General features: G+C 36.3%; 1 protein-coding gene across 1 annotated transcript; it reads left to right on the top strand.

Moving 5' to 3' along the window:
• The first annotated feature begins 6849 nt into the window (after positions 1-6849).
• LOC139114983 (uncharacterized) lies at positions 6850-14286 on the top strand. Its single transcript, XM_070676891.1, has 9 exons — positions 6850-6901; positions 7503-7564; positions 9000-9090; positions 10060-10385; positions 10672-10780; positions 11144-11268; positions 11500-11728; positions 12097-12185; positions 12983-14286. The coding sequence occupies exons 2-9, from the start codon at positions 7520-7522 to the stop codon at positions 13037-13039; spliced, it is 1071 nt and encodes a 356-aa protein (XP_070532992.1). The 5' UTR covers positions 6850-6901; positions 7503-7519; the 3' UTR covers positions 13040-14286.
• Positions 14287-15174: the final 888 nt, after the last annotated feature.

Genomic DNA, 15174 nt, shown 5'->3' with positions numbered 1-15174 from the left:
TGTCACGCCAACCGACATTTTTGTGTGATGAAGCCATCGCATGGAAACGTATTTCCTAGAATTTCGGTACGAATTCTGAAAGGAGAGTTAACATTGGTCGCATAAAAGAACGTTAATCTGTTTTTGGTTTCACATATCGTTTTAACAGAGTGATTTATCTTAACGTTTGATAAAAATACAGATAAACTGACGTTTATCTTAGTCAGCGGCTGATGCATACGCAGGCAAGTAATCGTATATAAATAAATTTTGACAGTCACGACTGAGAAAATATTAAATGAGCAAAATTCACAATTATGAGCTGTTGATGTACTGGGAATTTTTGGGGAGCTCTCTTTAATATATTTAATTATTTCATTAATTAACATAGTAGTAATTCATCAAGACAACGTGCTGTTGCTGAATCGTTTAATTCGTATTCAGCACAAATAGCAGGGATGTAGTAATTCATCAAAACAACGAGCAGTTGTTTAAGTGTTCAATTTACCAGTTGGTCACATTCCGCACGAATAGCAGAGATGACGGAGCATAATCATATTGCGATACATTTATATTTCGCAAAATTATGTGTACTGTTCGGAGTTTTTCTGGTGGCCATATATCCTGAGGAATCAGGTGAGATATTTCAAATAACCCTCCTTACCCTCCACATCAATAACAAAAGGTTTAAGTAAGTAACTGTTACGTTTTGGATTAACATTCGTTAAAGCCGAAGATGTGAATTTTGAAAATAGTGCAGGTCAAATAACCGTGTCAATATGATTTCGGTGCATATAACTGTCACGCGAATATTTCATTCGTGATTGTACAGGAGATGTCAAAAGGATTCAAAGTTCGTCGATTGGTGCTTTGAAATCTTTCAGGTTAAATTATCTCCACAGATATCTATATTCAGTTCTGCATTCAGTTCTTGACCATCGTTAAATTTGTTTGCTGATTTTAATTTTAAAGATTAGTGTTGATAATCTTAATTACACCTCCCAACTTTTTGCAATCAATTTAAAGCAATGAAATTCGTTTCTTCGCCTCGATAAAGTTTGTATGTGCGATGTGTGATAGTGAGCATGCGCGCGTGAGTGCTTCACGAACTCTACAACGTGTGGAGCGGTCTCAGTCAACTTCCCCGGCTATTGAACCACTCTTTTTGGGAGTGGAGATTTAGCCGAGCGGTTCTCTCTGTGGCCTCTCCGCTAGGCGACTGATGCCGTATGTTGTGGGTTCGAACCCGATTGAAAACTAGCCGTATTTTCAGTCGAGAAAATATTCCTAAAGTTATCTTTATCATTTAAGAGTTTGGAAGTCGTATATTTTCCTAAGAAAATGTGGACCAACTTCAAACAAAGATATTCTACATGAAGCCCGTCTTTACAACGACTCTGCTACTTTCTTCAAATTCTATTGATAGAACTCGTGTTAATCAGTTTGTCAGTGCTGGCATTACCAAAAATAGGCGATCTTGCAGACCCTATTGATTCTATAGCTGCTCTATTTTGTAGAGATGCTTGAATCACGATTTGTGTTCCACGCAGAAGCAAGTCACATGTCGTTGTTAGAGTCAGCTTGCCTCGAGCTTTGTAGAACGTTTGTATCTGTTTCCAGTCAACCATTTCTTTACCGCTTTTAGTCGATGAATTGTACCATTGTCCTATCTTAATTGCTGTTGCCACTGCCTGTAGCGTTGGGCCAGTTATCGTTTCGACCTTGATTTCTGCCAGCATTTAATCTTTTGGTGTGGCGAGTGTACAAACAAAGTTAATGTATTCTTCAGCCACTTTCTTTTGTCTGCTGCTCGGCTTGGAGTTGTAGTCAGGGAGTCTTGATATGTAATCAGCTGGGTTGTCTTTTCCTGGCTTGTATGTTACAGTGAAGTCGGAGTCATGTAACTTCAATGCCCATCGTTCTATTCGAGCGGGTGGTTTCGAATTTAGATTTAAGTACAATGTGGACTTTCGGCTTGTGATCTGTAATAATGTAGAATTTCTGGCCCTACACATATAAATGAAATCATTTGCAGGCCCATACTACTGCGTGTGCATCTCGTTCTGTCGGCGAGTATCGTTGTTCGACTTGCGTATGTGATCTACTTGCATAGCGTTGTACTCGTGGAGTGTCACCTCTTTTGTTCTTTTGTGTGCTGCTAAACCAACTGGGCTTGCATCTACCACCATTACGGTCTCTTTCTTTGGATCGAAATATGCCATAATTGTATCACTTGCCAGTTTTTCTTTGATAGTATTCAGTGCGTCATTGTATGTTTTCCGTCCGTTCCCACCCTTCGTCTTTTACGGTTAGCTGTCTTAGCTCGCGGTTGTGTAATAGTCTCTAAGCCGGGGATGAATCGGATGAAATAATTAACCTCAGCAAGTTAACTTCTAACCTTATTTGGGTTTGTTGGTGGTGCTGCTTCTTTGTTGTCAGTTGCCTTCACAGTGTCTGGTGATATTCCTTAGCATTTCTTCTTGTCCAGCGTTAGGTTGTGTTCATGTAATCGCTGAAAAACTCGGCGTAGGTTGTCGAGATGTGTATCTCTGTTGCCGTATACCGGTATGTCGTCACCGATGTCGAAAACAGGTAAACCTTTAAGTGCCTCCCATATTGTGCTTTGGAAGATCTCCGGTGTCGATGTAACTCCGACGTTGAGTCGTTTGCATCAACGTTACATGTGTACTGTACGTACTACCGCTTTTTTGGATTGTCTCATATCCAGGCATATTCGGATATCGTTCGGATCTTTTGGTTTTGGTACCGCTACGAGCGGTGATACCCAAGGAGTAGGACCTTCGACCCTTTCTATGGCATCGTTTTCTTCCATTTCGGCAAGTTTCTTTTCGACTTTCTTGCGAATATGAAATGGGATGCACCCATATGGCTGTGTAATCGGTTGAACAGTTGTGTCGATGTGCAGTTTGACTTGATAATCTTTCAGTTTCCCATTGTTGTCAAATAAGTCCTGATATTATTCTATCAGCTTATCCGTTTTCTTTTGAAGACTGTTCAGTTTCATTGCACCTTCCATTTGCTTGATAATCTGTATCAATTCTGAGTCTTCAGCAGTTTTACTTTAACTACAATTCTCCTATCACTCAAGAAACAATGTGGTTTTGACAAAAGTAAAAATAATTAAAGATGTGCAAATAAACAGTTTAAATATTACCATATCTTTCCTAGAAATCATGAGCTTGCTTATAGCAAGTGGAAAACTTATGTGTTTATCGTCAAAGTGAAGTTATTGTAATCAAAGAGTTTCCACTTCACGAAAAATTGAAACATCGCCCTAGCCTATGGCCGCTAGCAACAAGGAAATAGTAGTGTTTTAAGCGAAGGTATAAACAGTGCAGTGTTCAAGAGCCAATGACACCAGCAAACTTTAACAAAGTAATCAAAACCACAGTAACCATGTTGTCAGCAGCAGTGAAAAGTGAGGCATTTCTGGACAAAGTAAACATGGTTGAGCTATCCAAACAATTAAATAATACCTAAGTACCTGTCTTCCCTACAGCCTAGCAAATACCAACAAGCGAATGGTGGCGAATTTTGAAACAATGTCGAATGCAAAGGGTACCCATATTAATGACACTGCTAAACTTTGAGTAGATGATTCTGTTTGCAAATATAATTTATTGACTTGTCTTTATCTCTCTCTTTACTGGCTCAGTGAATCTCGTTATGGTTTCTAGGTCAAATCACTCAGTCGCACTGGAATTGTGCAAACGGTTCGAATTACGATTGGTAAAAGATTATAGTGTGGAAAAACACCAACGTATCCTTGATGCCTTGGAAGAGCAGCATGCGGCGGATTATAATTTCTGGATAGATGCTCGCTTAACGACCAACAGAAGTGTTGTGGTGACAAGCGACGGGGAAGTGCTGTCGTTTAAACCCTTCAAAGCAAAATTCCCGAGAGAGAGAGGCGACTGTCTGTATCTCAAGTAAGGTCCAACACTGCCCTTTTCTATTCTTCATTGTTGTTGAAATTCTTTGTCATGACTCATATATGTAAGTAGGTTTAACATTTTAGTTTACATGATAGTATGCCATGTATAATTAATCAAATCAAAAAATGAGCAATCGATCCTCTTTTTCTGATCGACAATTAAAACCATACTTTAAATCACAAATAATCAATGAACATGATACAATATTGGTACCGAATGCATTTTAATGCCAACCTCTTGCTCAATCTACTACAGGAAAGGCGAATGGAGAGACTCTTCTTGCAGTGGAAGTATGGGCTTCATGTGTGAAACCGCAGGTACGCCAAGCATTATCATATCTGATCAGATCAATCATGAATATGAGTTTTTTTTGATGAATTACTGTGATAACTATGTCTGTAATATTTCGAATATTTGCATTGTAGGAAGATCGTTGTTAAAAAAGATCGTTAGCCATATTTGTAGGAGCTAATGTGGCTGCTGCTGTGTTTTAACAACAATATACGTGAACAATGTTAAACATCGATTTTATACCCTACCAATTGGTCAGACCATCGCCGATCCGTTGCACTGACTAGTGAAATCTGGCAAATACACCTGTGCATCACAATTTGAGCACGTTGTATCTTCACACACACACGCACACGATCACCAAACACTGTTTGTTTGTTTGTTTGTTTGTTTGTTTGTTTGTTTGTTTGTTTGTTTGTTTGTTTGTTTGTTTGTCTGTTTGTCTGCAATTGAACCTCCTTCCTCTGAATGTGCCTATTCTGTGTTTTAACTTCTCTGCGTAGAGATATGCCAAGTCTGGACATTTTCTTTTCCACAAAAGTAGCATACTGCACTAGATTTCTCTACTCCGATACTACAGTACATTAACCAATTATAAACCCATTCGAGCAATGTCTCCATGGCGTTTTTCCTTCAGAAATAACTTTAATATCCGGCATAAATTCACAAGATATCACTGTTACTGTTTTATCCAATATTACCCTCTTCTTGGCAATGACGATATACCAGACCAAGTCAATATGGACATGTAATTGAAATTCATTGCAACTACAACTTGTCAGACAGATAGAACTACAGATTGAAAGAATTTTGTTCTTTCATGCCTCTTTATTTTAAAGGAGACTTTTACAGCTATATTGCTAAACGTCCAACGAAACGCCATTTGAAAGAAATTTGTACATTTCCTTACAGACTCCTCTGACATTATAACGCTTGGTCCTAAAACTCAGGTGGAGGCTTTCAAAACCTGCGAAAAATTTGGTTTAACTTTACTGAAGGACGATTCCGACGCAAAACGTCAGAAGGTTATGGATTTGCATGCACAAGATCGTTACGTTACGGTGTCGTGGATTGATGCAAGAATATCCGATAAGAAAGAAGTTGTGACCAGCGATGGCTTGGTTTTGACATATGCAACCTTTGCCCCTAACCAGACACTTGAGAGTGGTTTATGTATATACGTATCGTGAGTTTAAACCCCAAGTTGTCAAATCTAAAGTTTAAAACTTGTCTTTGTCCGTGATTTACTCCCAAATCTGACAGACGGTTGGTGGACTGCTAAAAGTCATGCCGACTCCAGCATTTTGCAGCATTGCAAGAACGTTTTCTTGTCGGGTTTACGGGAGTTCTGTAATTTTGATATAAACATCAACTTTCTTTGTGACTCTTTCAGATTAATATTTTTCATTGTAATTTTCTTTCTTTATCAGTGACATGTGTACAGTTTATGAATACAAAAGACGCAATGATGTTCTTATCACGGTGACCCATGAATACATCATCTCCTATAACATTAAGTAGAATTTTTAAACATTTCCGACATTCGCACTTTCAAATATTCAGCATCAACTTTAAAACACTTTGTTGCTTTATTCGTAGACTACCAGAAAACGTTAACGTCTGTCGCTATGATTAAGTTGAATGAAGTTATTTGATAAAGCTTATAAATTCGCCTGAAAGTAATCAGCCCGATCTTTAAACAATTTATCGACTTTTTCATTTATTATTATTCATGTTTACTTTATTATTTCAAATTCCTTCTTTAGTAACTCTAATGTGGAAACGTTGTTATCACAAAGGGTGGTTTTCAATTCTTTCCTTGAGTTATTTCATTTATAATGAGCCCCCCCTCGAAATAACTGCGCCTCGAGGTTTCACTGATTGCGGATCTCTATCTCTCCCAAATGAGTTTTGCCACAGGATGTGGCTAGTAGCCCAATATGACAGCTTCATTGATATGTTATTTATTCTTTCTCTTGACCGTCTGACTTTTTTGTGATACTTTTCGAATTACTTGCTTTCAGTCAACTGAGGAACACTTTAATGTTCTTAAACTATATAATCATTTGCTGTCAGTCAGATGTTTAACAGTTTAAAACAAAATTCAGGCATTATTCAAAAATCTAGCAATATATTTATAAAACAGTTGCAATTTCAAAGTAGAACAAAACAGAAACATTACATAATCGTCTCGAAATTAACATCCTAGCTAACCTAGATCGATGACCTTTTCGAGCCGAGGTTAAACAAGTTCCTATCATAGCACATGATTAAATATTGCTTTATACCAATGCTTAACAAGTGCAATTCATGTTAGTTGAGGAATCGCAACCAATATCTTTCACAATTATACGCGAGAGTGTGCAGACAAAATTAATAATGTTAATTCTGTTATTTGTCGATCTCACTTTGTATGAACAGGCAGGTCACATTCTCGCCGAACTTTTGTAGATAGTGTATTACTTTACGTTTTAGTCATTTTTGGTAATATTAGCAAAAGATATATGTGCATACATCGTTACCAATGCCTAGTCATTGTATTGTGCGTCAAATGGGTCTACTCTAGTAAGATAAAAGTGAATTAACTACGTTATTTTGTTATTTCTGCAGGTCCATTGTAAACTTTGAATGGGTTGTTGATTATTGTAACAGCACTAGACACTACTTATGCGAAGGTAACGGTGTGCAAAATTGTTTTATTAAAATCTCCTCTGCATAATTAGTGAAAACATGTTTAAACGACCACATTCTTCGAAAATTAGTTTATTACACCTTTTGTTTCGATAACTTTAAACTTTATAAGAAAACTGTTTACTTTGATCTGCGGATTTAAAAGCTAGCCTTTTCATCATCGTTTCAAAGTATGCAGGGTCGTCATATATCTTTGCTTTAAAGCCTCAGTGATGCTAACTTTTGATGATAATTTCACCATTTTCTTTTTTAATGTGAACCATAATTCCTTGTTCTTCTCCCCAAAGAATGTTAATTTACACAGTATCCAGCTTGTCAACTCAGCCCCTATGTGTAAAGTGCATTGTTATTGTTGAAAACTGACTTCTGGCCCGAACTAGAATTCAAATGTAAACAATAACCATACATTTTACACATATAGACGCTACGTTGACAAGCTAAATAGTTGGTGTTTCAACATTCTTTGGGGAGTAGAATAAGAAGTTGCAATTGATTTATAAAATAAAAATAATGAAAAGACCACCAAAAGTTAGCAGCACTGGGGCTTTAAGTACCTTTTCATTTTATCATTTCTGGGATGATTAGAAAAGGACGACGTGGCCATGCTACACGAAATCCTTAAAGCCATAAATGGATCCTCATCACAGGTAAAGTGCACCATATTAAATACAATGATAGCGTACATCTGTTAAATAAACCGTTCGATTATGAATACAAGTCTTTTGTCCAGTTGGAGTAATACACATTGTCATCTCATAAATGTTAAATCAGTCCCTCCTGTTTAGTTTTCGGTCGGATAGAAGGATCAACTCCTGACGAATCTGTAAATGTACAATTTGGTCAAATAGATGCGGGAAATGTGAGAAGACGTAGGGCGATTATACATTAGCGATGTTCGTGACCAGCTTAGCTTTCACGATGTTGACTAATTTGTGTAATTTACTGAAACTAACATCGACATCCATTTAGTCAAGCAGCAACTTTATTTCGTTCATGGGACGAATTGCGAGTAAGTGTGCTGTCTCCCCAGAGGCTTTTAGAGTACCGGGACCAATATTCATTAATCTTTGCCGATATCTTATCGACAAGCCCGATGCCCTATCCGACATCTTTTGAAACTGTACCTCCCTTCAACTTGAGTTTTTATGGCGGCCATTGTTTCTTTATTCGTAAAATAAGCCATGTTTGTACAAATAATGTAACATTGCATTGAGCACAGGCTACAGTCGATGTTCGCACTTTCAAAGCTTGCCCTGCTTGAGCTATTGAAACGACGGCAATACTATTGCCAGGGTATATAGAGGTGCAAATGCGATCGGCTGAAGCTAAATAGACGTGAGGCAAAGCGCGGTCCATGTTTTAGAGGGACCGTGGTACTGACAACCCTGTTCGATACGGCAGGCTTAAATTTAGCTGATCACCATCAGTAACATTGATTGGTATGGCTACTCATTAAATTTGGACGTACGTACAAGCAAGACGCATTTGTTAAATCAGAGTGGAACAGTCTCTTTGATGTGAGATTTTGTCAGTTGTAAACGGTAAGATAGGCAACTTTCTCGCACAAACAGGAAATCATCATCAAAATTAAATGCTCAAATTGAGGTTTTAATACGTATGGCAGAGACCTCGAGGGTCTGGTATGGTCAGAACATTAGAGTAGCTCAGCACAACAACCCCTGTCACGTCGTCAGTGCGGAAAATTTCAGAACAGGTACTATGACGAACGTTGTTTTTTGTTGATGAAAATGAATAAATTCTAAATTGATTATTTTTTTTCATTTTAATGGTGTGTCTTTTTTCTGAACGCTTAACTACAGCTAATCTTCAACGCGTATTGTATAATATAGTTGCCCGCAACACAATAATCCTCGAGAAAACTTCGCGTCGAGTCTGACGATTTACTGTTGCTCATATCCATGACGATGACTTTATTTGTGTATCGGATTTCAAAAGTACTGTTATATTTGATTTTCATATCATGCATATCTATTAGGAGGACTTACGTCATTTGACCCAGAGTCGTATGCACATGCCCTGTGTCAAGTATTAATAAATCGTCTTTTTGTTTTTAATATATAGCACATCGATATTATCAATGGTTTACTTAACTTTATAAGCAAATTGTCAGAAGTAGAGGTTAATCTTAAAGACAGCGTGCTTCTCGCAAAAGGTTTGTATTAGTGTTTACTCAGTTACGGATAACACATTAATTAGTGTACCCATCATATTCATGGTTTGTCACATTTTCTTTACACATTAAGCCACTAACTCATTCATTCGTCCAAAAACATCAACCAAATGTAATTTCTCATTAGTTCATCAGTTTACCCGTTCACTTGACCCTTTTTTTCTCCATCACTTTCCTCTTCATCCAATTAACATACTGCCAATCAACTCACTTATATCTTTCAATTCTAACTTCGATACTGCCATCCAACCACAAATCCCTAATTATCTTGCCCCTGTCTCTGCGTTTCCAATGCCAATACTTTAATAACTGTCTATAGGCTTATATATCTGCATTTTTTCTGTTTCTATTCATTTTTGCGATGTGTGTATTCGCTCTCGGTCTCCCGTACTTCAAAAATGATTTACTACATAAATGCAACTAAATTCATGACTTATATCTAATACATTTAACAACTTGGAAAACATTGCACATATTTTTCTGGTGTCTTAGTAATTTTGCCAACAGATCTTTTTCTGGTAATCTAACAGTGAATTCCTTGCGTGTTTTACAACTCTTTATACGCACTTCAATTACTGTATAACATTGTCAGGCATCATAATTATAATGCAAACACTCAGTATTGTGCCTTATCCGCGACGAATGTACCATCTAGTGAAGCATTTGACACAAATGTCATAAGTTACTCACCTTGGCGTCGAACGTATTATGGAACCGGTAACAGGACTGTATGATGTACCTACGGACAAATGCAATAAGTACAATAAGCTATTGCAATATCTGTCGACGTTTCTAGCAGAATGTATCTCCAAATGTTGTCATAGATAGACTAAGACGCTGATGCGGAAAAAGAAAAAATGAACAGTTAAAGATGATTAGAAAGGATCACGTAATACTGTGGGTTTGTCAGTGATGTTGTTTAATTTGTTTTTCTAACCCTAAATAATCCAGCCGTGTTTGACATAATTCAGTCTGCTATTGACTCACTTGCCGACGGCCAAGAGGAGAAGTCTTTAATTTATGAGGAGATGCAGGCCTTCACAGAGACCGTTGTGGCAGTAACAGAACAGGTAGCGATGTTTGTCCTCAATAGGACCCCCGTGGGAAGTGGCAGTATTATAGTCAACGCTTCTTCACTTGTGTTACATCTTGAAAAGGATTCCATTGGAAGTATATGCAACAGTACTACAATGATAAGTGATGTAACTGGTGTCCTGCTACCATCTGTTAAAAGCATTCTACCCGGGTTGCCAGCAAACACAGTTGGATCCAGAATAGTAAGAGCAGATAGTATTTTTTGTATCAAATACATTTCCCTCAAGTATGTCCGATTGCCTGCTTAAGAGCTCGATCCATGGGATTCAGTAAAGCACATAATTATTCATCACTCCTTATGTCTCTTCACTTCCCGAACATCCTGGGTGATAAGACACACTGTCTACAATACTTACTGCAGAGGTACATCTACATATCTACAAAATATGCAAATATTTTGGTCTACAACGAATTGTTGGATATTTATCTGATTATGCTAATGTCTACCCGGCGTAACTCCCTTTCCAGATACTTCAGTTAAGTGGTCACCTCCATCAGCTCAAAAACACGATGCATCAATTTACAACTGACATTTTGACGTTATGGTTAAAGGATGACAGTGGTGGGAATTTCAAAGGTGAGGTACTAGGATGATTTCTCAGATTATTTGATGAAACATTATTTTCATAGGCTTTATGATTGAAAACCATCAGGACACGGACTGGCTAATGAACTTGATATTCGGTAGTTGAACTTTACCATGGAAAAGGGATGACTCTGCAATTGGGTTATATGGTTGTTGTTAAATCGATTCCTCTACAGCAAGGTTAATTTTCTCAGTAAAAATGATGTTTCTTTGTTATTGCAAAAATGTTTAAGTAACGGGCATGGTTTCTTATATCTTACCGTGATGTAAGAACGCTTTTAACATCGTCTGTGTTAACTGTTAATTAAAGTAAAGCAGACCGACTAATATTCTGTGTATATTCTTTAAATTTAGTACAAAATGCAACGGATGATATTGGCATATGGCTTGGTAATCATCACCCGCCATTAAACGAAACCGTCATCATGGGACAGTACATTGAATCCGATTCGACTACGCATTATCTATGCGAGGTTCAGGTAATATTATTCATAATTTTTTTCTTTCCCGAACACACAGACATTATTGACAGACAGACAGATAGACATACAGGAAAGCGCATATTCATATAAAGATATATGTATATATACCAATATATACTTCATATACTTCTATCTTATGGATGTTTATATCGTATGATATGTATGTTTTCTTTGTCCTTCATATATATGCTTACATATTTTATTTATATGCTTTTGTTTGCCCTCCAGGTTTTAAGAACTTTCCACGCCATTCAGATATTATTGGAAGGATCAGCACCAGTCAATGAGAACACCACAGCCTATGTTTCTTTCAAATTACCTAACAACTCAGGTGTCCATACCGGTTCAAAGTTTCCAGTCGACGTGGCTTTCGAAGGGAATATGGCAAACATATTTGTACCAGAAGAAAATGTTACACATACAGGAAGCTACTACGTAGACTTTGATCTGTTCCACGGTGAGTCAAAATCTATTTCTTATGATATCTGTAATACTAATGAGCCTCTGAACGTTAAAGTTACTGAAATGAACGTGAATGTGATGTAATATCCAATGATCAAATGTTACGCCATCCAATAAATTCATCAAAGAAATCGTCAATTTCGTGCTTCCCAATCCGTATACTTCGATTGTGAAGGAGATAAATAAATCTCAAATGTAAATCAAACGGAACTATGAAAAGTAGCCGACTTTTAAACATTAAGAAATGTTTTTTATTCAAAGTGCTTACACGACTACATTGTGATACACTACACGCACCAAATGTCGAATACTGGTTCATTGCTAAACATTTTGAATGAAGTGTTCATGTATCATCATCCTCAGGCCATGAAATCAGTTTCAAAGTGACAACAACACAACACAGATGTGGATATTCTGTCGACAGTACGAAAACTTGGAAAACTGAATGCAAGGTAAAAGAAAGCGTCATGATTTTAATTCTCCTTTTGAAGAAGACAATGCAAAACAAAATTTTCCTTCTTTCTTCACATACTTTAGAATCAGATATTCAATTGAATAAAATAGTATGAAGTTTTTCACTTAAAGGGACAGAGTCGGCCATGTTACATGAATTCTATTTGATACAAGATACTGTTTAAGTTGTTTGACATGTTGAAAGATACTGAATGATTTGGTAACCATTCATATATTTGACCCTTGTTTTAGACACTATGAAACCATCGCGAGAATGAATTAATGGTCATGACCATTAATTCATTCTCGTGGTGGTTTCATTTAATTTGTCCAAAACCGGTGTCGAATATATGCATGGTCACCATTCATTATATTTCAACATGTCAAACAACATATGCAGTATCTCTTATCAAACAAAATTCATAAAAAAATGGCCGACTATGTCCTTTTGATTTTAATCGATAATACCAAAACTTATGTAACCCTTCACACTTTGAGTAAACTGGTGCTGCGATACTAAACTATATGTTAACCTTTTCTGCTTGTTAAAAGCGTCTCAATTTTCGCCATAAATAAAAAACAAATGATAATTCTACTGCTAATTTTACTGCAATGTGAGCCTTTGTGAGCATTAATTTTGTTAAAATAATAGACAAAAGTATGAGCGGGTTGGTATCATCGATGATAAGGAATGTTTCTTGAAAAAAAAATAGTGTGTTCGCTATGTGAGAAATAGAAATTAATATTTTCATCTGCAAAATGAAAAGGCTTGATATTGAGGACGACATTGTTACAGGTGTCACCAAAGTCCACCAGCAATTCTACGTTGTGTCTGTGTAATCAGCTGACGTAATCTTGAGCGCGGGAAGAAATGGCGGATACTCCGTACAATCACCGTAGGAAGCCATGGCAAGTTTTGCACTTCTAACAATGGTCAGAGACCAATGCGGACGACCGCAAGACGAATTTTCGCTACAATTGAAAAACTAACCGACAGGTCAAGAATAATTCGGAGTTTTACTGCAATGTGAGTATGAAGCTGAAAAACTGTGTGTGGCCCTAATTACAAATTTAAATATTCGGCATACAGTCACGATCAATCAAATAGAATATGAGATTTTCTGTTTTTGAAAGGTTTGTTAATAGTAATGTCAGCGTTTATATTTACCATATATTTATCAGTCTGTTGATCATGTACCATTCTGTTGTTGTTGTTATGTTTCAGCGTTGATATATTCAGTCATCTCTGATAATAGACGTATGCGAGGTCAACTGTAAGAAAGTCATTTTCAATTTCAAAAAGGTGTAACTTGACGGAAGTTATCATTATATGCATTTTTAGGGATGATATTTCGCCCACATTTCGACGTTTGCAACATCTCGAATCCGAAAGTGCCTATCAAACATGTACGGACGTTTAGTTACTCTAAAATGTCAGTTGAATGTCATTGTGTGGAATTGTGATGATGCTTTCAATATTTCTCCTTGTTGTAAAAGTCATCCACCTAATATAAGGTTTAAGTTTACAAACCTAATCATAGAAAAATAGATCTTGTCAGGTTTACAAACAGATTAACAATAAAAAGCTTGTCCTTTCTTTGGCTTTGTCATTTAACGATAGAGACTTTGCAGTATTAGTAATTTGTGAAATTTTACAAGCATGGACTTTCGGTCTACTTTGTGAGAAAATAAGTGTACCGTTAAGTATAATTCTAGGGACAAAAACGTAACCGTTTAACTGTTTTAACAATAACTCTAATTATTCGTACCGAGCAGGAAATAGTAGAATTATTAAAAAAGTTTAAAAAATAATGATGAAGTTAAGTACGAAAACTCTTTGATTTTGCAAATTATCTAATACATAATGTATATTTGGCGACTTAGTATAAGTGTATCGTGACATTCAATTTCTAACCTATTATCAAAATGAAGGTGTCAGATTCTACAACAAATCTGTCCTTCCAGTTAGATATATAGTTAAACCGTGAATTAAATCACGTATTGAAATCCACGACTTAACACTTTTATTACATTCAATTAAGAATAGTATACATTTGGCAACTTACCTAAATATTGCGTACTGAATTTATTTGTTATGTCACCGCCACAAAGAATGACTTTTCGATTTTTATTGATTACATGTGCAATTCTTCTGCTTTGGATGGTCTTAAATCATTTACATTCAAAATATCAAGTATTGTACTTGCTTATCATTTTTATGTACTTAAAATGTATTGAGTGTTATAAAAGTCTTACGATGAAATTGATATCCGAAACTAACATAGTCGTAGTAGGTCGTAAGAGCAAGTTTTGCTGAAATCACTCTTTTCCTGAAAATGATCTACATTGACTTGTTACACTAAGTAAAATTCAATCGAAGTCAAATTCTTTACGTACAGTTTTTGTTGAATAACTTTCTCTACATGTTTTAGATATTTGTTATGACTGCCATTAATATTATACTTTTGATACACATTTCACATACCAAAATATGCAGAGACGACCGAAAAATGCTGACGTGAAGATGATATTCTTTCTTGTTATTCCGTTACTGTGAATATAGTAATATTGCAGCTGAATTTTTCTTTAGATTTATACGAAATGAGGTGAACTTTGTCTTTTATGTGTTTGTATTACACGCATATTTCTACCATTTGCCTTTACATTTTGATCAATGTAATTTTGATTAGTGATGTTTTCCACAGCAAATGTTAAATGTATCGGCGATGCGATGTAAGACCACTGTTTAAAAAATATTCAAAGTTGTGTTAAGCTTACTATTTAAACATGCTTAGCACATATGATGCCACCAACGTTTCATTTGGGTCGTTGAAGCAGACCCATGTTTTTCTTAAGTCAATAAAATTACATGTATTAGGCCTAAATAATATTATTCTGCACACTATTAATTCATGTGTTCATGTGATCTGCATAAATTAGCTTCTGCAATTTCAGCTCTCTTGTACTGTCTCTTTGACGCTATCTCAT

The sequence above is a fragment of the Ptychodera flava genome, chromosome 16, assembly GCF_041260155.1.
Source record: "Ptychodera flava strain L36383 chromosome 16, AS_Pfla_20210202, whole genome shotgun sequence".
NCBI lineage: Eukaryota > Metazoa > Hemichordata > Enteropneusta > Ptychoderidae > Ptychodera > Ptychodera flava.
This window is presented reverse-complemented; position numbering and strand designations above follow the sequence as displayed.

Coding starts and splice junctions, on each gene's coding strand:
- LOC139114983 (XM_070676891.1), top strand. CDS start 7,520: ATGCTACACGAAATCCTTAAAGCCATAAATGGATCCTCATCACAG. Junction 9,091..10,059: donor CAGCGTGCTTCTCGCAAAAG/GTTTGTATTAGT, acceptor TAAATAATCCAG/CCGTGTTTGACATAATTCAG. Junction 10,781..11,143: donor CAGTGGTGGGAATTTCAAAG/GTGAGGTACTAG, acceptor CTTTAAATTTAG/TACAAAATGCAACGGATGAT.